Raw genomic sequence first — 26,745 nt, 5'->3', positions numbered from 1 at the left:
TTGTCCAAAAATGGACAAAAAATGTGGTAAATTAAAATGTCTACCGAAAATAGACAAAAAACGTCATAGTTTAGTATGTCGTCAGACAATAGACAAAAAACATCATAGTTTAATATGTCGTCCGAAAATGGACAAAAAATGTCAGTTCAGTGTGTTGTCCGAAAATGGATAAAAATCGTCATAGTTTAGTATATTGTCCAAAAACAGACAAAGACAAGCCTGTATCGCTCAGTGGGTTGAGCAGGCGAACCATGTATATGCGTTTCTGACACGGTGGCCCGGGTTCAATTCCTGTTCTCGGCCCTTTGCTGCATGTCTTCCCGCAACTCTTCTCCCCATTTCCTGTTTCTCTATCTCTCCTACCCAATAAAGCCTAAAAAGAACAAAAAATGTGGTAAATTAAAATGTCTACCGAAAATAGACATGAAACATCATAGTTTAGCATGTCATCCTAAAATGGACAAAAACGTCATCGTTTAGTATGCCGTCTGAAAATGGAAAAAAACGTAATAGTTCAGTATCCTGTCTGAAAATGGACAAAAAAAAGTCGGAGTTTAAAATGTCGTCTGAAAATGAACAAGAAACGACCTTTTTTTGTCCGAAAATGGACAAAAACGTCATAGTTCAGTGTGTTGTCCGAAAGTGGACAAAATTTGTTATAGTTTAGTATGACATCTGAAAATGGACAAAAAAATAGGGTGCCTGTATAGCTCAGTGGGTTAAGCAGGCAAACCACATATAGGGGCTGGTATCCGACGCAGTGGCTTGGGTTCGATTCCCGCTCGCGGCCCTTTGCTGCATGTCTTCCCGCAACTCTTCTCCCCATTTCCTGTTTCTCTATCTCTCCTACCCAATAAAGCCTAGAAAAGGCAAATTAAAATGTCATAGTTTAGTATGTCGTCCAAAAATGGACAAAAACGTCATAGTTTAGTATGTTGTCCGAAAATGGACAAAAAACATCAGTTTAGTATGTCATCTGAAAACGGACAAAAAAGTGTCATAGTTTAGTATCCTGTCCAAAAATGGACAAAAACGTCATAGTTTAGTATGTCATCCAAAAATGGACAAAAAATGTCTTGGTTTAAAATGTCATCTGAAAATGAACAAGAAACATCCTTTTTTTTGTCCGGAAATGGTCAAAAACGTCATAGTTAGTATGTTGTCCAAAAATGGACAAAAAATGTGGTAAATTAAAATGTCTACCGAAAAAAGACAAAAAACGTCATAGTTTAGTATGTCGTCAGACAATAGACAAAAAACATCATAGTTTAATATGTCGTCCGAAAATGGACAAAAAATGTCAGTTCAGTGTGTTGTCCGAAAATGGATAAAAATCGTCTTAGTTTAGTATATTGTCCAAAAACAGACAAAGACAAGACTGTATAGCTCAGTGGGTTAAGCAGGCGAACCATGTATATGCGTTTCTGACACGGTGGCTGGGGTTCGATTCCCGTTCTCGGCCCTTTGCTGCATGTCTACCCCCAACTCTTCTCCCCATCTCCTGTTTCTCTATCTCTCCTACCCAATAAAGCCTCGAAAAGAACAAAAAATGTGGTAAATTAAAATGTCTACCGAAAATAGACACGAAACATCATAGTTTAGCATGTCATCCCAAAATGGACAAAAACGTAATGGTTTAGTATCCTGTCTGAAAATGGACAAAAAAAGTCGTAGTTTAAAATGTCGTCTGAAAATGAACAAGAAGCGACCTTTTTTTGTCCGAAAATGGACAAAAACGTCATAGTTCAGTGTGTTGTCCGAAAGTGGACAAAATTTGTTATAGTTTAGTATGATGTCTGAAAATGGACAAACAATGTCATAGTTTAGTATGTCGTCAGAAAATAGACAAAAAAGTCATAGTTTAGTATGTCGCCCGAAAACGGACAAAAACATCATAGTTTAGTATGTCCTCCGAAAATGGACAAAAAACATCGTAGTTTACTATGTTGTCCAAAAATGAACAAAAAAAACGGGGTGCCTGTATAGCCCAGTGGGTTAAGCAGGCAAACCACACATAGGGCCTGGTATCCAACGCAGCGGCTCGGGTTCAATTCCCGCTCGCGGCCCTTTGCTGCATGTCTTCCCATAACTCTTCTCCCCATTTCCTGTTTCTCTATCTCTCCTATCCAATAAAGGCTACAAAAAGGCAAAAAAATGTAGTAGATTAAAATGTCTACTGAAAATAGACAAAAAATGTCATAGTTTAGTATGTTGTCTGAAAATGGACAAAAACATCATAGTTTAATAGGTCGTCCGAAAATGGACAAAAATGTCATAGTTTAGTATCCTGTCCGAAAATAGACAAAAAAAGTCATAGTTTAGTATGTCGTCCAAAAATGGACAAAAACGTCATAGTTTAGTATCTTGTCCGAAAATGGACAAAAACGTCATAGTTTAGTATCTTGTCCGAAAATGGACAAAAACGTCATAGTTTAGTATGTCGTCCAAAAATGGACAAAAACGTCATAGTTTCGTATGTCGTCCAAAAATGGACAAAAACGTCATAGTTTCATATGTCGTCCAAAAATGGACAAAAAAATGTGGTGGATTAAAATGTCTACCAAAAATGGACAAAAAAAACGTTATTTTTTGTCCGAAAATGGAAAAAAAAACGTCATAGTTTAGTATGTCGTCAGAAAATAGACAAAAAACATGATTTTTTGTCCGAAAATGGACATAAACGTCATAGTTTAGTATGTCGTCAGAAAATAGACAAAAAACGTGATTTTTTGTCCGAAAATGGACAAAAACGTCATAGTTTAGTATGTCGTCCGAAAATGGACAAAAATCATCGTAGTTTAGTATGTCGTCCAAAAATGGACAAAAAAATGTCGTAGTTTGAAATGTCGTCTGAAAATGAACAAGAAACAACCTTTTGTTGTCCGAAAATGGACATAAACGTCATAGTTCAGTATGTTGTCTCAAAGTGGACAAAATTCGTCATAGTTTAGTATATCTGAAAATGGACAAACAATGTCATAGTTTCGTATGTCGTCCAAAAATGGACAAAAAAATGTGGTGGATTAAAATGTCTACCGAAAATGGACAAAAAAAATGTTATTTTTTGTCCGAAAATGGACAAAAAACGTCATAGTTTAGTATGTCATCAGAAAATAGACAAAAAAACGTCATAGTTTAGTATGTCGTCAGAAAGTAGACAAAAAACGTGATTTTTTGTCCGAAAATGGACAAAAACGTCATAGTTTAGTATGTCGTCAGAAAATAGACAAAAAACATCATAGTTTAGTATGTCGTCAGAAAATAGACAAAAAACGTGATTTTTTGTCCGAAAATGGACAAAAACATCATAGTTTAGTATGTCGTCAGAAAATAGACAAAAAAACATCGTAGTTTAGTATGTCGTCCATAAACAGACAAAAAAATGGGGTGCCTGTATAGCTCAGTGGGTTAAGCAGGCAAACCACGTATAGGGGCTGGTCTCCAACGCAGCGGCGTGGGTTCGATTCCTGCTCGTGGCCCTTTCCTGCATGTCTTCTCCCCATTTACTGGTACATAGTTTAATATCCCGTCCGAAAATGGACAAAAACGTCATAGTTTAGTATGTCATCCAAAAATGGACAAAAATGTGGTAGATGAAAATGGACGAAAAAACTTGATCTTTTGTCCGAAAATGGACAAAAAATGTCATAGTTTTGGTGACTGTAGTTGTTTAGATCAGTTTCAGCAGCTGCTGAGTATGTCGTCCAAAAATAGATAAATGTCATAGTTTAGTATGCTGTCCGAAAATGGACAAAAACATCATAGTTTAATAGGTCATCCGAAAATGGACAAAAACGTGATAGTTTAATAGGTCATCCGAAAATGGACAAAAATGTCATAGTTTAGTATGTCGTCCAAAATTGGACAAAAATGTCATAGTTTAGTATGTTGTCTGAAAATGAACAAAAACATCAATTTTTTGCCCAAAACGGAGAAAAATGTCTTAGTTTAGTCCGTCGTCCAAAATGTGGAAAACACGTAATGGTTTAGTATTTCGTCCAAAATATCACTTAAACTTCACAGTTTAGTATGTAGTCCAAAATGTCACTAAAAAGTCATAGTTTAGTATGTCGTCCAAAATGTGGAAAAAATCATAGTTTGTTGTCCAACAAGCGAAAAGAACATGCCCAGGTAGCTCAACTGGTTGAGAAGGTGACTCAAACAGGACTGTGTTAGAGAGACAGGTTTGATTGCAGCTCGTGGCCTTATACTGCAGGTCATCCCTGCTTTCCTGTCTTTTTTACTGATCTATTGAATAAACCCAACATAAGGGCCCAAAAAACAACTTACAAAAAACTGTCAGTTTAGTATGTCGTCCAAAATGTAACTAAAATATCAGTTTAGTATGTTGTTCAAAATAATAAATGCTGCATTTCTTCAAAAATATGCTGCATTTCTGACAATGTCCTTTGGAGGAATTAACAGCCCTGGCGGAGTACTGCGCTTTCCGAGTGCCTTTCTTGTTACTTAATGTATGCTCATTTTTCACGACAATATACAGTCTTTAGAAACAGCACAACCATGGTTAGAAGAAGGCACAACTCAAAAATGCCTTCACTGCAGTATGACACAGACATGTCATAAATTATAAAAAAGAAAAAAATGTTTAATTTCTCTCAAAATTTGAATTACAAAACTGCTCGGTACAAACACAGCCTTCAATTCAGATGAAAACTCACTGAATTTTTGTCACCTGACTGTTGGCCGCAGCTAAGTCATGGATGTACTGAGAGCACAGATTTATTTTTATTTTTTTAACAGAATCTAGACAGTGCAAATTATTATTATTATCCATCCATCCATTCTCTATACACCGCTTTATCCTCACGAGGGTCGCTGGAGCTTATCCCAGCTGACTCGGGCGAAGGCAAGGGACACCCTGGACAGGTCGCCAGTCTGTCTCAGGGCTACATATACAGACAAACGATGACTCTCGCATTCACACCTATGGGCAATTTAGAGTTATCAATTAACCTCAGCACATTTTTAGACTGCCCTGCGACAGACTGGCGACCTGTCCAGGGTGTCCCCTGCCTTCGCCCGAGTCAGCTGAGATAGGCTCCAGCCCCCAACCCTAGTAAGGATAAAGCGGTGTATATAGAGAATGGATATTTTTGGACTGTGGGAGGAAGCTGGAGTGCCTGGAGAAAACCCACGCATGCACAGGGAGAACATGCAAACTCCATGCAGAAAGATCACGGGAAAGCCGGGACGCGAACCAGGGATCTTCTTGCTCCAAGGTGAAAGTGCTAACCACTACCTCACTGTGCAGCCCATTATTATTATTAATATTATTGCCATTTTTAAAAAAGACACAAAAATTTATGAGATTTTGATGAACTATCATAATTTTAAGGTTAGATCTGGTTATATTTTCTGATAGAATGGTACATTATTGACAAATAGTTCAACGTCCATTGGGAAGTTTTAGTTTTTACAATTTCTGGCTCTGACAAATAGTGTATTTTTAGCGAATTTAAAAATGACATTTCTTTCAAACTGGCTAACAGATTTTGGAGTTGAGAGAATTAAAAACAGGAATCAAAAATCTGCTGCAGTTATATCTGGGTAATCATAGTACAGAAATTAGTAGAAATCTGTAATCCAAACTTATTATTAATGCAAAAAGTTCAAGAAGTACCAGGGCACTCAGGACAGCACTGTCCCGGCCTGACAACAGGTTGACCGCAGGGCATTTGCGGGCAAACATGGGGCACACAGGTAGCAGTGCCTCTGACACAGGTGCAGCGCTGGCAGGGGTTGGATGACGGCATGAAGGTTTGACCATGAGAATGCACAACTCCCTCATAGAGACAGGAGTCACAAACCGGACAGCAGGAATCTGAAGGGACGGGATGTGAGCACTGGACTGGACAAGATCTCCTCTGACAGTTCACCACCCCATTCTGATGGGAGAGAAGAGGATGGAGTGGAAGTGGAAATAGAGAAAAAGATGGAAGGATTTAATATGTCTGTTTTTTTGTTATATTATTGTTTATTTTTTCCCCTGAGTAAGACTTGACTGACCATACAGGAGCATGAAGAGCAGGGATCAGTGGGTGAAGTGAAGGTGGAGCGCGATTGATACTCCCTACCATGATACAAACACATCCCTGTGCATACAGGGCAGCACTCCCCTGGAGGGGTCACTGGACGCTCACAGGCAGGGTTTGGACAACGCATATGGGAACACTGAACACCACCGTTCTGTACACACAAACACACAAGACACAATCAAGGATGCAAGAATGACGGCAAGGCTGGGGTGGTGGGATTAAAGTAAATAAGCGCCCTGAAAATCTAGTTTTTGAGTCTCAATTATGGCCTATGAGCTTGAAAGATGAATGTCTCCGCAAATATACTACTGGCATTCTGTGCTGTCATTTCATTATAGCTGTAAAATTTAACCAAAACTATGATTTTTAGCAGTTTCTTGGTAATGCAATTAATTTTTGGAAAACATACCAAACAAAAGGTTTGACAGTGGAAAAGACAGGTTATGCTGCAGGTCAGGTGTTTGTGCACATTTTGACACATTTTCATTTTCCATCAGAGTCCTTTGTAGTTAAAGTTGTCATCTCTTATTAAGAATCAAGCTGCAAACTTTTCCATCCTACAAGGGGCAGGTATTTGATACTCAACTCATTTTTGTTGGATTGTTTCTTTAATATAAACCTGTAATCTCATTTTTTAGTAAAAATAATCTGTGTTCCAGTGTCTTTGACAAACAGGTCAAATCTACAGTGAATACAGATGAAAATACTGTATTGTGCATTAAAGTACCTGACAGAAGCAGTGCTGGCAGTGGTCTGAAGGATGTGGGAATTGCTCTCCATTGTAACAGTCTCGTCCTTGAAAGTTACATCTGTCACACACTCCACATGCACAGCCATCCCCAGCTGGATGTGAGCACGAAACCGGAGGGCATCTTCTCTGCGCACAAACCACCTCACCTCTCTGTAAAAAAGGTTGGGGAGAGTGAGGACGTACAGCAGCTGGGAGAATGCAGCAAGTTTAACTAATGCACTTACTATGCATGTGCAGTCCTGGCATGCTCCTCCGGGAAGCATCTGTCCGTCAGCGTAAGCCACACCTTGGAACTGGCAACCTACACACACAGTGAAGCTCAGTTACTTACTGACTAAATGTAACATGAGCTGTGTTATGTTGGAAGCTGGATACCATCACAGACGTGGCAGCCACACTGGTTGGCGGTCGGATGAGGGCAAGGAGCTGGTGGACACTGCTTCCTCACGCATCGCACTGAACCGCTCTGTAAGGGAAAAAAGTTTCAAGTGTCGCCCAAAACAAACAACTGGCATGACTGTACAGGCTATATGTGCTCATGCTACCTGGCAGGTACATTCAGAGCAGGGGTTTCCTGGGTCAGGGATGGACTGTCCACTGACGAGGACGGCACCATTGTAGAAACAGCCTGATAAATGAAGACCGGTTTATTTTAACATTCTGTAATAATGAGCATTCAAAAATCAGAACAGTTTTTGACTATACGTACGATCACATTCTCCACAGCATTGCCTGGGTGGTTTGTAAGGGTGACTGCAGTCTCCATTGCAGGGCATCTGGGTGCAGGTGACGTCCCCTCGGTAACAGTAGCAAACACTACAGGGGTCTTTGTTATCAGCAAACTCAGTGCCGTCATGATATTCTTTACCATCAAACATACAGCCTACACAAAGAAAAAAAAACACTAAGATTGATTTTTTTTTTTTTTTGTGAAAAACATGATTAAAAAATCTTTACAGTTGGGTCAGTGACAGTAGCTGGAAAGATACTTCAGGAAAGAAATTGCTCTTAGTTTTTTCTGACCATCACAGGACATGCAGCATTGTCTCTGGACCGGGTGGTTGCAGTTGGAGGGTGGACAGCGTTTACTCTCACACTGGACGGAGCCGTCACGACAAGCACACACAGCGCACGGGTCTGATGGGACGCCCCACGTCTCCCCATTAGCTCGCTCTCGACCCTCATATGAGCAGCCTGCAACACAGTCATGGAGAATCTTGAGAATAAATGTGTGGACTGAATTAACAACATCAAATATCAAAATGTCTTTGTTCTTAAGGTGAGGTGCTTAGACGTATGAACTTGTACCTTCGCAGGTCCGGCAGCAGTCTTGTGTGATGGGGTGAGAACATCGAGCGAAGGGGCAGGGCTTCCGCTGACACTGAACCTTCCCGTTGTCGCAGACACATGATTGGCAGCTGTCAGACGGGCGGGAGAAACGCTCCATGTGTCGAAAGGTTCTTTTTTCATACACACAGTCTGCTGGAGGAACTGTAGGAACAACAGTGGAAAAGAATCAACAAAAGCCTGCGCATTTCAACTTTTTAGTCCATGCTCTGACTGATAATGTGCTGTCATTAGCCAAGAAACAAAGAAAACACCAAAAATATATTACTAATTGATGTTACGTCAAATAAAGGCAATGAGATTAGGATTAAGGTGTCATTGAAGAAGTTTGAGGAATGTGAAGTTTGTTGAAAGTATTCATAATTACAAAGAAGAAATGCATACATTCTTGATTTTCAGGATCTTGCATGAGGGTGAATGTTCAATGCGATTCTTTCTGAGTAATTGGGTCAATATATAATTGTGGGACTTTTTCTAACATAGTTGACAGGCATCATAGTTGAAATTTTTGCTGTTTTCAGGTCTTAAAATCAACATGGCCACCTACAACCAAACACCACATGGCATTTTTAGACAAAGATTCTTCTAAATATTATAAGATATTGTAGTAAACCTGTTGACATGCGATAAATTCACACTTGACTCACAGACTATATTAAATAACTAAAAAAGCCTTGGAGTCTTTTCTTCAGGAGGAAATGACATCATGTGGAGCAGGTCATGTGATCTGGAATTAACACTTCCCTGAGAGGTGTTTTTGTAATGGGGAACTTAGTTGAAAGTGGTTTCACAGATACAATTTGTTATTTTCCACATAAAATTTGATATATTGTCAAAAAGAAATATCTGTCATGATTATCTCAACTTAACAAAAAGAAAGCAATCAAAGCAATTTATGAATAAACTCCTTTTATTATTGTTTATCTAATTTGAAGGTGGTTGTTATTAAATTCGGATGGTAATTTAGCTGACATTTTAGTGATATCCAGCCATTTTTTCTTAAATAAGTGATTGTTTCCATAATAAATAACTATGGAATTTGTAAAGACATGTTAACGAACATAAAAAAAAAACATTAGTTGTTCTTTATTTTTAATAAAAATGTATGCAAGACATATCCCATGGACTTCAAAAGTCCATCAATCATATATTGACCCATTTATAGATATTTATTCTACTGAGCTCAACCCTCAGAGTTTTACTATTTTTTTTCTTGCACATCCTTACCAGGACACCGGGGGCAGCAGTCTCCCTTCACCACATTAGGCTTGGAGCATTTTGTTGGTGGACATCTCCTCGTCAAACACTGGACATTTCCATTCTATAGCAAACAAGACATACATAGAAATGAAAACCTGTGCCAAGAACACCCCAGGTGATCTGGACAGAGCTAGACAGATTAGGTGTGAGTGGTTTTACCAGGCAGGTGCATGTCCTGCATGGGTCAGTAGGATGAGGAAACTCCTGTCCATTGGGATACTCCTTCCCCGCGTAGCTGCAGCCTGATAAGAGCAGGGATATTGTGTAGCTGTGTAACTGTAATATATGTCATCACATTCCTCATTGCAGATTTATACATTCTCACCGTTACAGTTGTTCCGACAGCATGCTCCAGGTAAAGGTGCATTACAGCGAGGCTGAGGACACTGCTGTTGATGGCAGTCGATCCTTCCGCTCTCACACCTACACTCCTCACATCTACTCACGGGATTGGGAAAAGCCTCTCCGTTCACAAACACACGGTTTTCAAAGTTGCAATCTGGCAACAATGAAAAACGTGTTAGAGTAACCACCTTAAGATCACACAAATATACATAAGCAACACAATGTCGACACATGAACAAAGACGAGTACCTGGACATCTGGGGCAGCACTCTCCAGATGGGGTGTGGGGGTTGGTACAGTTGAGCGCAGGGCAAGGTCGTCTCTCACACTGAACACTGCCATGCTGAGGGGAAAGGTGAAGCTGTGTCAGCAGGTGTGAGGGTGGAACGTAATGCATTTGTGAAGACAGACACACTCACCTGACAGGAGCAGACGTGGCAGGGCTGGTCAGGGGTTGTAAAACTCTGGCCGTTGGTATAGATCCGGTGGTTGTAAGTGCAGCTTTCACATTCGGCACAACAGGAGCCTAGGGGACAGAAAGAAACAAGTTACAGTCATCTGTACACAAACTGCACATCTGTACACTCACACAGTCTTACCAGTAGTCTTGGTGGGATGCTGGCAGTTGGTGGGGGGGCAGCGAGTCTGTGAACATACGGTTTTTCCGTTCACACAGGTGCAGCTGGAACAGGGACCTTCAGGGCGCCAGCTGGAACCTTCTTCATATTCAACCCCCTCCACAACACACGCTGCAATGACAAAGGAGGGCTTTCAGATTTCATACTATATGCACTGATGAGCTGCACCTATGTGTGTGTGTGTGTGTGTGTGTGTGTGTGTGTGTGTGTGTGTGTGTGTGTGTGTGTGTGTGTGTGTGTACTTCAAAAAGTTCTCAGCCTCACATGGAAACAGGGGGTGCAACTCTGTACACTACAAAGCCTTCTATTGTTACAACTTGGCTCCCAAAAGTCGCAACAAAACCAAGAGACAGCAATGGTGTGGTGACTAAAAACGGTTTATTGCCACACAAAAACAACCAAATGGGCATTCAAAACCCAGAATCATGCTGCTAGAGCTCCACATGGCAGCAGCTCCTGTCAGAGAGCCCGTTTGAATGGAAGTGGGCCAGATGAAGTGCAGCTGAGCCACTCGATCGTGAGTGTGGCTCAATCAGGTGACGACTGGAACAGACACAGCTGGTGTCCAGGTGGAGGGTCGTCACATTATATACAAATAATATTTTTATTTTACAATTTCTCAGATTTAGATTTCCATATTTATTTTCTTACTGTCTTGTTGTTGCTGAGTATCGTAACTCCATTCAAATTCCTTGTGTGTATGAGTTTACTTGGCAAAAAAAGGTTTTCTGATTCTGATTCAATCACTGTCCATAAAAACAAACAGTTCATCATTTTTTCTTAAAAGTCACAGGTGGCAAAAACAGCCAAATGTGGATTTGAACTTCTAAAATCCCACCTGTGTGATCGCCATTTTCAGAGTCATGATGAAGTCATACATGCTGTTGTGTATCTGGAGGGTCAAGATCCGACTTTCTCCCATGTAGTCAGAATGAAGCTTTAGAATCAGTGGAGCAAATACATTGAAGTCACAGGAGACAGTGTTGAAAAATAATGCAAGCGCAATCTCTCTCCTGTGGCGTTTCTTTCATGAGACCGAGAACTTTTTTGAAGAACCCTCATGTGTGTATTTGTTGTTGTTACCTGTGCAGACTGGACAACAGCGATGTGGGTCTGAAACAGGGTTGGCGCACTGGACGGGAGGACACTTCTGATCACGGCAAGCTACGTTCCCACCCTAAAACAGAGACACACATTTGGCACAGAATGCAACTATAGTTTGTTTACAGCAGCACAAAAGATTTCTAAAAGATATCTGTACCCCCATGACTTGCTTTGAAAAAGTGTGCTTTCATCCTTTACACTATACAGACTTAGAAAAAGAAAACACACTGTTTTGACTGTTTTGATACATGAATGCAGAGTCGAGCCTTCTTATGTGGGAGAAGCCATAAAACACACGCTCTGCTTTGTTTGCTCACCTTTGAAAACATGTTTTGAACAAGATTCAGCACTTTGTGTTTACTGCCTTGCAACTTGCCTTACACCTGCACTGCAGGCAGGGACCGCTCCCAGCAGGGACGAACACTTTTCCATCAGGATACACCCTTCTGTCGTACTCACACTCTGCGGGAACAAACAAAAACTCTTGGTTGTTTTTGCTTGACTTTAAACAACAAGTTAAAATGACAGACACCATGCAACAAGCAAAACAAACTTGACCCAAATAGAAGGAAATTTTATTTATATATTTCTACACATACCGTTGCATGTGGGGCAACATTCTCCTTTGCGCTTAGCTGGATGACTGCATGGTGGTGGTGGACATGATGTATCCATGCGTTCACAAGACACTTCACCAGCCTGACAGATAGAGACCAGAAGGGACTGAATGGGTCAGAAATAAAACTCAAATCTATGAGCTACAGTGTTGCCAGAGCTACCTCATGGACAGACAGCAGTATGTGGCAATGACAAATGTCAATTCAGAATTTATGAAAGTTGCTACAGGTGTGTGACAAGTCTCAATCCTGGGATCTGTAGCTCTGCGCCATTTATACAGTATATAGATGACTCCTCTGTATTTGTTTGTCATGCACACACAATATTGTGCTACATGACAGATGCTGTAAATTATGAGTTACAGGCTGCACTTAATGAGCATAAATCCTCTATACAGCTAAAACTAAATACATAACCCTCACTGGAGCCAGAAATATTGTCAGGTCAAGTCAAGTCGCTGTTTTTAAATAGCACAACATTTAACCTCTTAATGCTGATCGTCGCAAATTTGCAGCATACCGCTTTCATTCAGACTGCAGCTGAGATAGCGCATCCATTTCCCCAATGCCAGTTTGTGCATATTCAGTATGTACCTCAGAACTATTTGCAAGCACTGGTTTCTCGCAAATTATTCTAGCCTATATATGATGTTATTACAGGGAGTCCCAAAAATATATATACACACTTTAAATAATTGTAAACTAGGTTTTTATTATAATTCATTTAATTTTCAATATGTAAAATAATTTACAAACATCATTCTATTGTTTTGTCACCGCCTGTTCTCAAACTGATGTCTGTTCTGGTCCAGACACTGCCGACAATGAAAAGCGATGGAATAGCACACATCATGAAACAATTCCCTTGGTATTTGCAGGTCTCATTGCGTAGACTTTGTCTTTTAGCTATCCTCATAAAAAGAAGTCTAACAAAGGAAGAAAGAGTACTGGAAACGTTTCAGCGAAGTCCAAGAAAGTCTGTGCGGCAAGCAAGTCATGGGGTAGGCATTTCAAAATCATCTGTTCATCGCATCATGAAACGTTGTCAATGGAAAAGTTACTTTCCAAGATTAGTCCATGCTCGTAATGACGATGATCCAGACCAAAGAGTACGGTATTGCGAGTGGTACTTGGAACGATGTACCGAAAATGCACACTTTCCCACAAAGATTGTGTGGAGTGATGAGGCCACATTCAAATTAAATGGTTCAATTAACTAGACTTCTTTTATGGGGATACCTAAAAGACAAAGTCTACGCAATGAGACCTGCAGCAGTCACGTGAATGCACGCAAATACCAAGGGAAAAGCAAAAATCTTAAACCTTACAAAAATTACATAAAGCTATATAAAATATTACTTTACCTCCCAATAATACATAATAAGGCGTGAGGGTATTGTCAGTTATGAAGATTAAACTAATTAATTTGCTAATGACAACCTGATCATCACTATCACAATTCACACAAATACTGAAATAGAATAGCAACTCTTAAGCTCTTGGACACTGTTTATAATTCTATATTATGATTTCCTATGCTATAGTAGTTATAACTGTGAGTTGCGTATGAAGCTGAATGGTTCTTACACTTTGTAAGACGTGACAGATGCGAAGTTTGATATATTTTGTGTTTTTTTTACGCTCCCAGTTTTGTTATGTCTTCACATGTAGGCTCTTATCGCATACAGATGAGATTAGATCACTTTCCAGATTCTGTCTGGTTTTCCTGATCTTAGATTTCTTTGGAAGGTTTTACTTTCAGTTTTATCATTAAGGCAATACAGGTTGTTACTTTGATCTTATTTTACATCCACATATTCCTGCTTTAGTTGATTTATTTGTTTTAAATCTAACATGCTCTAATTAACATTGCCTTCCAATACTGTATGTGATATTCATGTTTCTTTTTCCAGGAATAACAATACAGCTTAGTTTTCACATGTGACCCCATTTACTCCTGAAAGTACAATAGGTTTTGACAGGTTTTCTTTAACCAGGGGGGCCATTAACACATCATAAGTCTGGTCACATGAACATCACATAAGAAAAAAAAAAGAAAACGAAAACCTATGCCAGATTTAACTCACAGTGCAGCGGCATTGGAGGCAGGGGTCTGTCCTGGACTGGAACTTCTGTCCATTCATGTACACGGTGGACTCATATTGACACTGCTCGCATCTAAAGGTTGTAAAAACACGTGGAACTGTAAAAACTACACAAAACAAAAAGAGTTCGAAAAATTTAAAATAAGGTTTAAAGGCTTGTTACCGTGGGCAACAGTCTTCAGGACGATGCACTGGGTTACGACAAGGCACGGGAGGACAGGGAACAGGTGAACACGCCACATCTCCTTTCTTGGAGAGAAAAAACACCAATGTGTTTCCAAATAAAACTGTGCAAAAAATATATATACACATGAAAAAATGATAATGCACCTACCACACATGTGCACGCCTGACAGCGGTCTGTAGCAGGAACCACAGCTCCATCAGGGAAGTTCTGTCCTTTCACACCACAACCTACAAAACACACACATACACACACACACTGTGTCTCTTCAGTCGACTAAAAGCACACACCGTTAGGAGAAACAAACCCACCTCCACAAACTGGACAGCAGGATTTGGATGGAGGAGTGGCGGGGTTTTTACAAGGGGTGTCGCAGCGCTCCCTCTCACAGCGAACACGACCCTCCTGTTGACAGGAGAGACGAGTGTCATTAGGGGTGAAGGTGAGAAAGTAGGTGGGAATTTAAGCAGACACAGTCGCGAACAAACTCACCAAACACTGGCAGACTTCACAAGGATTCTGTGCTGGCCTCCACGTGGCTCCGTGATCATACCTGACGCCAAAATGGTGGCAACCTGCAAACACGTTCAGTTTACTTTATAGTTCTGGTGCTTCCAGTGGTCAGAAGTTCAAACAGACACGAAAGTCAATCGAAAATAAATAAATAAATAAATAAATAAATAAATAAATAAATTTGCATGTTTCAGTCTCGTCTATTTGCAACTCAGTGACCCATTTGTGTCTCCTGCTGTCCTGGGATAGTTTGGTGGCTGTTGTGCAATGAAATTTATAATAGCTGTTTAACTCACAACTGACAGTGTAGAGTCTCAGTCTTGTATTAGAATTTCTGTGAAGACGTGGAGAAATTCCAGGCCAGATTAACCCCTCGGTCAAAGTTGACACATGATGATTAAACATATTCTTTTTTTTTTTTTTTTTTTACAAAGAGGAATGCTCAGCAAGCAAATCATGATGAAAAACATAACTAGAATGTGTTTGAGCTAATTACAATTTTTAAAAAAGATCAAAGGAAAAACTGAATTGAAAACAAAGAAAAATTTAAGCAAAACATTATGAAAGAACATCCACATTGGCTGGTGTTGCTTTAAATTGTTTCTGTAGAACATATTTCAGTATAATATCTCTTTGTATTGTCTTTGATTTGTGCTTAAACTAAGATTGACTTGACCTGTGTGGAACAAATCTGTGAGTATACCCCGTGATACATGCTATATGTTCACCCAGCAGTATGTTTTATACAAGGAGATCACTACAACTGACATATTCTGATAATAGTCTACAATAAATTACTGTAAAACAATAATAATATTATAGTTATTGAGCTGTTGTGCAGTCACATGCAATGATTGTCTGCCTAAACCATCTTCAGAGACAGTGGGGTCGCAAGTCTCTGGTGTTGTCATTTCTGGGGTTGGGGGCAAAAAAGTTAATGCTCCTATATACATTCTGTACCATGGTAATATTTTGAACATCTCCCACATGCGCAGCAGTGCAAGAAAATTAATGCATACTATCAATTCATATTTAACTGAGTAAATAATGTTTTCTTTCTATGTATTGTTGTATTTTTTTTGTTTGTTTTTGCGTCTTTACCTCTGCATTGCTGGCAGCAGCGTCCTGGTACGTTCTCCGTCACTGTGCAGTCCAGTGCAGGGCATGGCCGGGGAGAGCACTCCCTCTGACCACCCTGTTATCAGACAGGAGAAACAAAAGACAGAGCATGGTGATGGAACCGGAAAAAACAAAATTCAGAATTAATAGTTGAGTAAGAATGCTCATTATTGTGCCTGTATTTCAAATACTCACCTTACATGTACATGTCTGACAGCCATCTGCGGTGTTCTGGGACACACTTTGAACTGTACCATCCGGCTCACACCCTGAAGATGAGTAGAAATCTTTAGTACACACGCACATTTTTGAGCAAATTTCAGCTGTTGACATGTACACTATTATGTAAGCAAGAGAAGAAGAGTGTGGAAATATTGCTGGTCTTGGCCCTTTCTGTCTGTCCCCACAGGTTTTCCTCACCTTTTCTCTAAACCACTGGAGAACATCTGGCTGTGCTCTCTTTCCAGTAATGACAGAACAGCCTGGCTCTGATGCAACACACATGCTTGCTTTCACGCACACATTTTATGGACTGTAACCATAACCAGAAGTGTTTGCAGTTTTCATGACTACCAAAGGCAAGCCTTACAAGTCTATTAACACTGAAAGATTTACTGCAGGACAGGGAGGGTGAAGAAGACTGGACAGGATGAATGTTTTCTCAGTCATTTCCTACAAAAGATCAGATCATCACTCTAATGACTTCCTGTGGCTAACTAAACTATTCTGATATAAATTTAGAAAAATGTTTACAATTAAATACGTACCAAATGCTGTGGAGCAAAGTCGCTGCAGTTTTTCATCAAAATTGTTTACAGTGCTCATCAAATATTAGTTTTGCTTAGCTTGGACATTTCAGCAGATAATTATTTTAATGACGACTCTCCAAAGGACAGAGACAATGCGTTTATGTGCGAGAGAGGGCAATAATCACAGAGTGAGAGAGTGACTAGTGAGGCTGCCTACTGTGCCAGCAGCCAACAGGCATTTCCTCTAGCAAGGCAAGCATGCATGAGATCAAAGTGTGTGGGAGTGTGAGTCTGCGAGTGTGTATCAACTGGGTGCCATTGGAGTCTTTCAGCCTACATGCAGAAGCAATTAAGAGAAAGATGGCAGAGATAGTGACAGAGGGAACACTCAGTGGGGTGACAAATGGGACAGTGTTGGGGCACATGTGTATTACATTAATTCCCAAAATGTGAACAACAAGCAGAGTTTACATAACTTTGTGGGAACCTGGAATTAACTTGTGAAGTCAGAAAGAAGAGAAGCAGCTTAATGAGGCCAGTCCCACATACTATATTTGTCTCATCGCACAGTGATGTGTGGTTTTCCACAGTTACCTCAAGTGCGCTAACTAGAACAATGTGATGTGACAGTCGAGAACCCATGGTATAGTATGGCAAATGATCATAATGCAAATACAAAAGCAAAAACATGTAAAACTAGCAGGACTGTTCCTCAGAGGATGATAAATTATACAGTTATCAAGTTGTTGAATGTATTAGTTGCATGTTTGGACATCTAGCAGTCATAATTCCTTTAAAGTTGTGTTTCTGGTTATCCAACAAAATTAGGACCAATATTCACTCCTTGTTTTGTTTCTGCACCAGCAACAGTCAGTTGTTTGTCCAGATGTTCATCTAATTCTTCTGAATGTGATATCTCCTGAATGCACGGAGGGAACTTTTTCAAATTTGACACAAATGTTAAAAAAACAGAATGTGGAAAAACATGACGAAGGGATGACACTTTATATCTGAACGATCAAAAGTCAAGTCTGGACAGACAGGGATGTAAACTATTCCTTGACTGGTTGGTGAAGGCTTACAAAAACAAGGAAGTAATTCTAGTCTGTCTTGATTGTCTCCTTTTCCCTGCAGGAAAATATGGCTCTTGTACACTTAATTGCTACATCATTTTGACAAATTAGTTGCTAACTCTGTGCATTGTCTGGTGCAGCACAGGTAGAAAACATTGCTCTTTTCCCTATGCAAACATGTTGCTTCTGCAAATAGAACCAGGTGTGAGATGGAATCCAAAGCAATAATCTTTAAAGTAAAAAAGTCATCTAAAATGCTTCATAGAGCTAACTAATAATTCTCTATCTCATCACCAGAAGTGATATCCTTCACCATACACACATTTCTGTGCTCTGTCACTGATAGCAAATGTATTAGAAAGGCTTAAAAGTCTTTATACTGACCTCTGGTGGTGTCTATCTTAGTACATTTTTTGGCTTATTTGTTCTGAACAATCCCTGATAATAATACATGATGGATAAGAATGAAAACATGTAGTGTATGCCGTTTATACTGATTGAACCAACATCGTAGATAGGCGATAAATCAAACTGTGCAAAGTTTGTAGGACTGTAATTCTGGAGGTTCATGGTGGATCATCTTTTACTGAGGTAAACTTTTTCATATCACATTGTAACTTTTTAACATTGACAATGACAATTTTGTCAAATTCACTTCCAGTGGCAGTCCTTTTAAAAGTTATCCTCCTCCTGAAGTGCTTCCTGTTTTGTCTGAGCTCATAATGTAGGTACAACAGCACCAGCTGGTGATTCATCCTCCTTTTATGTCTGTAACTTATGTTTTTTTACTTCTTTTTCAGGCAGTCCAGTGGTTACCAGTCATGGCATATCACATGGTTTCCAGTTGCTGGATCATGCCACTCTATGAAACAAGAGCCACAATTGTGCATGTGGCAGACAGCCTCTGGGTAACCACGGCAACGGGCATCTTGGCAGAGGTCGGGGCAGGTGACAGGTGCTGAGCCAAGGGGACAGCCGCTGAACCAGTGGAGCTTGAAACAAAACCTACAGACAGTGTTTCAAAGAAAAGTAGATTATAACTGTGGTTGAAATGCTAAAAACTGATTTGGAAATTATTTAACTTGTTATTCATGATATTGTCACATTAACCCCCAAAACCAGCTGAGATGTCTTAACTTCTGAATTCCAACAAAATATTTTAGTTTCAACAATCTCTTCTTATTTACTTAACTTGGCATTTGGGTGGTCATGTGACTCAGTTACTTTGAAACTTTACAACTTGAGAACAATTTGCTGCATGGATCTGAAACCACAAGGCTTCATTTTAAGTTATTTAGAAACACATATCAACTTTTAGAAAACTTAGCAGCAATCAAGTTAAGGTCTTGATCTACTTCAAATGATGCCTGGTCTGGCTTTGAGGGGTTATTGCCCTTTCTTCTTGTGATGATGATACCTGTGATCCGGTGTGACTGGAAGCCATATAGAGTTCCCATTTTGAATAGTTGCCTTAACCGTATCAACATTTTCTGGCTTGTATGGTTCCTCCTGGTCCTGCTCTAGCAGACCATTCAGGTTCTTGGCTGGACCAAAAGTCATCCAGTCCTGTGTGGCCCAGTGTTGGGGCAGGGAGGTGATGTGAGGGCACGTACGGGTGATGCGGGTTAAAGCTTTGTCGCTGGATGACATCAACTGTTGCTGTGTGTGGAAGTAGATCCGAAGGTAGTGCGGTCCATTGAAAAACCAATTGCAGCTGTCCTTGTCATAACCATCTGTTCGAAAGCCGAATGCATCAAACCCTCCACGATCCAAGCCAAATGGATCAAACCCATACCTACTGTAGCCTCTGTCGCTGAAGAGTTTGGACATTGTGTTATCTCTGTGTGTCTTTCTATAAGTCCTGTCTCCATTATGCTTTTCTGTCCTTTTGTCCACAAACACCCCATCTCTATGCATTCCAAACCAAGTGACATTAGAACGGCTGAACCCATAGCGGTTGAAACCAAACACGTCATATCCATCCCTGTCAATGAAGTCCAGGTTAAAACCATCTTTGCCATAACCCCACCTGTCCCAACCACTCCAGTCAAAACCATTGTGGTCATATCCATGTTGGTCAAAACCACGGCTGTCAAAGACCCTGGTGACAGAACTATTAGAGTTGTGCTTGTCAGAGCTCCGCATTTGATATTTCGGACTTCCTTGAGGGTGTGTTTGAAAAGATGTCACATTGCAAGGTGCACCAATGGTTATGGGCACATACACAGTACAAGGCTGCTGCTGGAAAGCAATCACGTCATCAGGGGTAACATCAAAAGGGCTCATCTTCACATACCTCCGACTTACAGGGTAGAGGATGTCCCTCTTATAGTGGTCATCTCTAAAAGTTTGTCTTTTTGATGAAATCTGATGTTTTTCTTGCCACTGTTGCCACAACTTGTCCATGAATGCCATGTGTGACAGGTACAAAGGGTCATAAGCAGCCAGAGGTGAAGCCATGTGACCCCCGACCCAAAGCCTGAAGAGCCCTGAGAAGGTTTGCAGAGACTGGGAGAACACTTGGAAGTCTGCCTGGTTTATAGTCCTTTGTAAGGTCACTGCTTCTGGCAGCCATATCTAAAGGGAGCAGCAAGAATCAATTACGAAAACCTGGTCAGTAATACAGCTCAAAGCACAATTATGTGTGAGAAGTGCAGTATTGTGTAACTATTAATAAAATCTGTCTGACAAACCGAGGAGTTGAAACTTCGTTTGAGACAAGGGATCCAGTGAAAATGGGACACCAAGCCCTGGAAAGGGTGATGTGGGACGCAGCCTGAGTCTGGCTCACCATCTCCTCCAAACAATCCAGCCTGCCATGCAGCTGAAGACTCCATTGACCCAGAATCCACTGTCCATTCAAAATAAGGAATTGCTAGTTTGCATGAAGACAGTGATTGCAGCTCATATTCCACTAATCGCAGGAAGTAGCGGTGCCAAGGGAGGAAGAAGGCATGATCACCAGCTGTAGGGGAGAACTCTGCTCTCAGGAGCGCAAAGCTCTTCCACAATGCTAAATTTGAATGGAAACACACAAACAGACAAAAGTAAATCCATAAAAATAAATATATGTATACCCATACTTTCAAAAAGGTGATGAGAGAATACATTTCAGTTCACATGCTCACCTGGCCTGGCGGAGAGTTTCCTGATCGCACGTTGGTACAACCGCCGTTCCCTCAATGTAAGATCTCTAATTTCTTTACGCTGCACCAGGTGTCTGCACATACAGTTATTTCTGCCACTCTGTGTGCAAATCGGGTCTCCACAGCCTTGCCTGAACCTTTCTCTGTATCTCCTCAGCTTGCGTTGGGAGAAGCGTCCACAACCACCACCATATCTCATGTCAGAGCATTTCACTCCAGGAGAGTAGCTTACTACTTGTGGCTCTCCAGCTTGGTCCTTGACCAAAGCTTGACACTGTGCTACAGTGAGGTAATCACAGATGTAAGTAAAACCTGGATCCTTTCGACAATCTGTCGTTTTGCGGCTTCCTTTCAAATCCTCCTGCTCAGTATGGTTGAACTCTGCATTGCTGTACCACATTTCATCCTCCAAATCAAGCTTGCCATTTCCAAAAGGAGTCCTGTTCACATAGGAGATGTTATATTCATCCTGAATGTAATGCAGCTGACTGGTGGGATGAGCCTTCCTTGGTTTGCGGAGGCAGCATGCCCCTAACATGCACTGGTCCCTACAGGCATTAAAGGAGGGGAAGTTGTTGCTGCTGTTTCCAGTGCAGTAGAGGAAATCTTCACAGAGACCAGTAGTCGGATTGAAGGCCCAGCGGCGGCGAAATGACCGCACTCCTTCACAGCTGTTCTCTGGTTTGGGTAGCCAACATGCCTAGAAGTCGGGAGGGGGAACATAGGGCCTCTTACCCAGCCTTCAACCCCAAAGCAATGTCCATAGCCAGAACTGACAAAAGACAACAGTAAAGCAAAGCACTGCTATTGGGCTCACCCAATGTAGCAGGCCGAGCAATGCTATACAGCTAAAACAACGATCACATTACAGGCAATCACATGTAAAGAACTATCAGCTACTTTAAAGGAACATTCTGATGGTTTGAGAAATACATTCATTTACTATTTTGCTAATAATTAGATAATAAGATCAATAGCACGCTCAAATCTGGTAATTAAATATGGAGATGTAAAATTTAGCACAATGAACAGAAATAAATGGAAACAGTTAGCTTCCACAGTCCAGGGGTGAAAAAATCCACTGACCAGCAAACTGGTATAAATTTTTGCATATAAATGTGTTTCCCAAAATGTCGAACTGTTCCTTTATCATTCACTACTGTGGTAGCACAGGGCCTTTGGTAAACAGCAAAGACGAGGCAAATGCATAGCTAAAAAGAAAACGCTATTTTTAAGAAACTCTAAGAAACTACAGTAACACAACACTCAGCAGAGGGAGGTTTCAAACCTTACTGCTCATTTGTGACCCACCTCAAACATTTGAAAAGTTCTGGGGACCTGTCAGGTAACCAAACATTCAATAAGAACATATTGCAGATGCAAATGTGAAAGCACATGAAAACACACACCGAAACAGTACAAGACTCAGAATTTATAGCCATGCTAAAGTCTAAGAGCAGCTCTACTTCTGCTAAATGTAAATCAATGATATGTAATAACAATAGCCTGTGAACTGATAAACAGTGACACTGTTAACAGGTTGATGTTTAGCAGGTATGTTTATAATGTTCACAGGCTTACTTTGCATGTAATCATTTATTAATTAGCAGATCATGACTGGAATGTTTAGCCAATATTTAGTCCTAAACCAAAGTAGTGCGGAAATTTAGATACTTTAAGCATCACCAAGGTAATCATCTATAAAGTACACTAGATAGATATTTTTTGTCAAGCCCACTGCCAGCTAGCTACCATGGCTAATAAGGTCTCCAAATGACACACACTTTCACAATATGGATGGCAAAGATTTTGTTCTTTTATAAATGTTGTATGAATCTACTCTAGTCCACTACTCCAGACTGGCTCAACAATACCTTTCTGTGCTGTCTCTGACACACTGGTCCCTTGGCGTTGGGGGGACAGGAGCAGTGAAACTCAGCGGGGTCTGAGGCCAAGACGAAACATGTGCCTCCATTTTGACAGGGGTTAGACAGACAAGGGTCTGGAAGAGAGACGGCCATCTGCAAACTAGCTACTCAACACCAGTTGAAAGTGTGTTAATGTTATGGTGCAAGAGAGCATGCAAAAATAAGATTGACTTTCATGTGAGCAGCAAAGAAAAAGGACAGAGAGCAAACAAATGGAAAAAAGACAGATATGGAAAAAAGACAGAAACCGAGTCACCGTCAGTTTGGATGTTTGCTTGGCATGTCACTCTTCCAGATGTGCATGAACACAACGTGTTGATGTCAGTCTGCCAGCGCTGGCCATCCACCATTTCACGTCCCTCATATACACATCGCTGCCTCACGCACTCACATCCTTCCAGCTGTTTTACGCGGGACTGTAGATCTAGATTCTGTTACAAAAAAAAGAAAAACAATATTTCCTGTCATGTTTCATCATATCACATTTCATGAAAAGTCATATAATATAGTCGTTACCTGAGCTTTCACCATGTCGAGCATACCAGCCATATCCTCGAGCCTCCTCTCCATCTTCCTCAGCCTGTCCTCTCTCTGTGCCTGAGAATCAGACTTCACCCCTTGAGGAGATTCCGGGGGCCCCAGTACTGTTCCTCTCTGCAACTGATCACTCTCAATGTCCTGGAGATGATTGTTGGGTTGGTCTTGCAGCCTTTGATGGATGTCAGTCCCAGAGGCTGGACTAAGTGTGTCCTGAGAGGGAGTACCTAGAACACATAACAGGCATATGGTGGGACAAGAGGGCAGCAATAGATTTCTGAATCATTTCTGAATGAATAAGATGGAAACTTTGGAGTTTAAACAAACATCCGTGGAAAACACCGTCAGAATTAGGACCCACACTGAGGAATGACAAACAAACTATTTGGGGGACTTTCTGCCTGGGGGACCCAAAGCACCACCACGGTGGTCCCATTGCTGAGTATGAACTCACTATGGGAATGACAGAAGTGTCTTACCGTTTGGGATTCAAGACAGAGTAGCTAAATACGGTACTACCACTGATTTACGAGTTTTTACAGCTGCTCATGACAAGAGAGCTCATCGCTGACAGAAATTCCTTTCATGTCTTGCAGTGCAACAGTACTGTAATGAATTAGCAACAATGGAGAGAACAAATGAAGCAAAAAGGGGAATTGCACTACAGTCTCGGCATGCGGCAACAGCCCCACAGCATGTTATTATAAACAGTCTTAACAATAAAACCACTGACAACTGAAAGAAATAACAATTACAGCTCTCCAGATCACACAAACATGTGTTTGGGAGGGAATCTGCATACACATTACTCCCTGTCCAAACAGAGAAAGTGAATTACATTCAATATCGATGAAGATAATCTGTCTTTACCTGTAATGTTGCCACAGGTCCACGGACGCTGTTGATATGCTTTCAGTGAAATTTCAGCAATCTGGAAATATCCCTGAATTTACAAAAAAACAAAAAACATGCAATAGAGGCAGGAGTGATGCACATATTTTGCTGCTGTCTTTCTAACTTTTCATTCATTTTGTGATCATACAATGAGCTTCAATCATTTCCTTTTGTTTTCAGCGACAATTGTGTTTTCAGTGCAAGCAGATACTCTAAATACAAAAGTCAAATCACTGCTGATCCTTAAAAAAAAACTCTTAAAAATACTAATCTGTCATGTAGTTCTTGCTGTATTTGAATGTACATAGGTGTGGAGAATGGTCAAGACTCACGCTAAATTTGCTGTCTTTCTTCCCGGGTGTACTGGCAAGACTGATGACAACATCTTGAGGCAGTTTCAGGTTGATCCTGTTCTCACGTTTTATTGGCAAAACAGCTGCTTCTTGACAGTCCACAAAAAATGTCAGTCTATCAGGCTCCAGGCTCACAGCCAGCTGTACCCACTCCTCCCTGGAGAAGGGATTTCTCCCCGGGAAGTGAACACTGGTGAGGCCCTGTGCTCGTCCTTCGACCTGGTAGTCCAAACGCAGAGACTGATTGAGGTTGGAGGAGACGATTTGGAGAATGGGCAAGGATGCAGAGGAGAGGGAAAAAACAGTGGCACTGGATCCCGACATCTGATGACCCACCAAATGCACCCCTATGCTGCCCTGAAGGTTGGAGTACAAGAAGTGGGAATATTCACGAGGAAGGGTCAGGTAGGGAGCTCTGGGACGTATTTTATACACTGTGCTGCTGGAACTCTGCAGTCTGGTCACGCCGTTTACATGGTGGGACATGTTTAGAGCTGCCAGGAGGTCAATCACTGGGAAAGAAGAAAAGACAGACAGTCAGAAACGAAACATACACATCCATGAAGCATGAGGTTAGAGGTTGCCAGTGTGGTTTCTGGGTTTAATGACTGTGGTTCTGTATGAGAGGCAATCAGAATGAAGCCATTCATCAGCCGGTCACACATGGCTGCCTCACTGACCTCAAAGCAGCATGATACAGTCAGTCTGATCTGTCTGCCTCTCAGCTAACACAATACATCATCTCACACTCATTTAACCGTGGAGATTCACTGCTAAAAGCTCAAACTGAGAGTTACAATAAAAGTTTGTTTTGGAATAAATTCACAGTGCAAAATATAAGTTTTATTTTTTTCCTTCAACTCAAATAAATTTCAAATATTTAACTTTGTACTACAGATATTTGGCAGTTATGTCTATATATTGGAGTTAAAACACGAGCTACATTTGAAAAGACAAAACTGCAAACCAAACAATCAGTGACCCATCTGACAGAGCACACTTCTTGGAATCTCACCATTCTCGTGATTTGGACTAGAATTTCCGTGCACAAAAGGCGCAATGAAGCCCCAAACCAAATATATCACCAGCAGCGCGGCCATCCTCAGTTTCTCCAAACTCCAGAAGCAAGAAAAAAAAGTTAAACCCTGGAGCAAAAAGCCAGCCACCTTACGCAAAAAGCATCGTGCTCCTTGCTCTTTTAATCCGATGTGGTGCCATGGAGCATGCAATGTATGATCAAGATTTCAGCGCTCCTCCGTGAGCAGATCTCTCCAAAGAGCGCGCAGGGGAAACATGAAACATCTGGATGCGGGCAGGGCGTCACTTCTCTGCAGTCACACACTTTACATCCCCCCCCCCCCCACTTTCACTTCATTATCACAAAGACAGATCGCTGCTGAAAGAGTATGATGATAACATTTATAAACATTATCTGGATATCACAGATTTCTGATATGAGAGGGAAGAAGACGAAAAAGATAAACGATAAAAGATAAAAAGATAAAATAAGAAAACAAGCAAAAACAAGTTCAGGTGTTCCGCGCGTCTGAGCGTCGCCAGCTCTTATCAGCCTCGGTCTGACCCAGAAGAGTATCTGTAAGTAAAAGCTTTTTTTCTTTCCTTTTTTGTAAAAAAAAAAAAAAGAGCTCTCCACCCAGGCCTCAGTGCTCAGTGGTGTTGATTCTCGAAGACCCCCGTTTTGGTAATCAGCTAAAACCTGGTCTGGAGACTGGAGGGGAGCCATGCGGCAGCACAAGCAGCCAAAATATATGAGGGGCTTTATGTGTGTGTACAGAGAGACAAAGAGGCAGAGAGAAGAGAGGGTGGGGGTAAACATAAGTAGTCATGTTTCACTGCTTTGGAAAAAGTCCCAGTTCGCATCCCACTGTGCTCAGTTTTGTCTCTGGGACTCTTGGCTTTTCCTTCATGCTGTTGTCTTTTGTTTATTATCTCAAACCTGTCTCAGAATGCCCTCATAAGGTCTATGTCTGAAGTAGCCGCACAAAAAGGCAGACATATGCCCCCA

General features: G+C 41.0%; 2 protein-coding genes across 2 annotated transcripts in view; both read right to left on the bottom strand.

The window, feature by feature from the left end:
- kcp (kielin cysteine rich BMP regulator) overlaps nucleotides 1-26,453 on the bottom strand; it is a 34,758-nt gene extending 8,305 nt beyond the window's left edge. The window contains 30 exon segments of the mRNA XM_022191946.2: nucleotides 5,642-5,906; nucleotides 6,028-6,207; nucleotides 6,784-6,957; nucleotides 7,032-7,108; nucleotides 7,183-7,273; nucleotides 7,353-7,435; nucleotides 7,517-7,690; nucleotides 7,831-8,001; nucleotides 8,116-8,298; nucleotides 9,382-9,475; nucleotides 9,574-9,656; nucleotides 9,740-9,913; nucleotides 10,009-10,102; nucleotides 10,179-10,285; nucleotides 10,359-10,508; nucleotides 11,481-11,574; nucleotides 11,878-11,963; nucleotides 12,101-12,200; nucleotides 14,206-14,296; nucleotides 14,387-14,472; nucleotides 14,558-14,637; nucleotides 14,719-14,812; nucleotides 14,900-14,982; nucleotides 16,022-16,115; nucleotides 16,235-16,308; nucleotides 23,192-23,366; nucleotides 23,452-23,699; nucleotides 24,343-24,415; nucleotides 24,699-25,231; nucleotides 25,735-26,453. Of these exon segments, the coding sequence (XP_022047638.2) occupies nucleotides 5,642-5,906; nucleotides 6,028-6,207; nucleotides 6,784-6,957; nucleotides 7,032-7,108; nucleotides 7,183-7,273; nucleotides 7,353-7,435; nucleotides 7,517-7,690; nucleotides 7,831-8,001; nucleotides 8,116-8,298; nucleotides 9,382-9,475; nucleotides 9,574-9,656; nucleotides 9,740-9,913; nucleotides 10,009-10,102; nucleotides 10,179-10,285; nucleotides 10,359-10,508; nucleotides 11,481-11,574; nucleotides 11,878-11,963; nucleotides 12,101-12,200; nucleotides 14,206-14,296; nucleotides 14,387-14,472; nucleotides 14,558-14,637; nucleotides 14,719-14,812; nucleotides 14,900-14,982; nucleotides 16,022-16,115; nucleotides 16,235-16,308; nucleotides 23,192-23,366; nucleotides 23,452-23,699; nucleotides 24,343-24,415; nucleotides 24,699-25,231; nucleotides 25,735-25,819 (4,096 nt within the window). The 5' untranslated portion in view covers nucleotides 25,820-26,453.
- LOC127535218 (uncharacterized) lies at nucleotides 18,427-23,098 on the bottom strand. Its single transcript, XM_051952548.1, has 6 exons — nucleotides 22,882-23,098; nucleotides 22,319-22,345; nucleotides 20,990-21,707; nucleotides 20,555-20,874; nucleotides 19,279-20,438; nucleotides 18,427-18,866 (listed from the first exon to the last, which is right to left on the bottom strand). Exons 1-6 carry the CDS (start codon nucleotides 23,026-23,028, stop codon nucleotides 18,674-18,676), a joined length of 2,565 nt encoding a protein of 854 aa, XP_051808508.1. The 5' UTR covers nucleotides 23,029-23,098; the 3' UTR covers nucleotides 18,427-18,673.
- Nucleotides 26,454-26,745: the final 292 nt, after the last annotated feature.

The sequence above is a fragment of the Acanthochromis polyacanthus genome, chromosome 8, assembly GCF_021347895.1.
Source record: "Acanthochromis polyacanthus isolate Apoly-LR-REF ecotype Palm Island chromosome 8, KAUST_Apoly_ChrSc, whole genome shotgun sequence".
NCBI lineage: Eukaryota > Metazoa > Chordata > Actinopteri > Pomacentridae > Acanthochromis > Acanthochromis polyacanthus.
The sequence above is the reverse complement of the archived record's forward strand: the minus strand, read 5'-3'. Positions and strand labels throughout refer to the sequence as shown.

Coding starts and splice junctions, on each gene's coding strand:
- LOC127535218 (XM_051952548.1), bottom strand. CDS start 23,028: ATGGCCGTCTCTCTTCCAGACCCTTGTCTGTCTAACCCCTGTCAAAAT. Junction 22,346..22,881: donor GTCAGAGACAGCACAGAAAG/GTATTGTTGAGC, acceptor GTTACCTGACAG/GTCCCCAGAACTTTTCAAAT. Junction 20,875..20,989: donor GAAACTCTCCGCCAGGCCAG/GTGAGCATGTGA, acceptor ATTCAAATTTAG/CATTGTGGAAGAGCTTTGCG.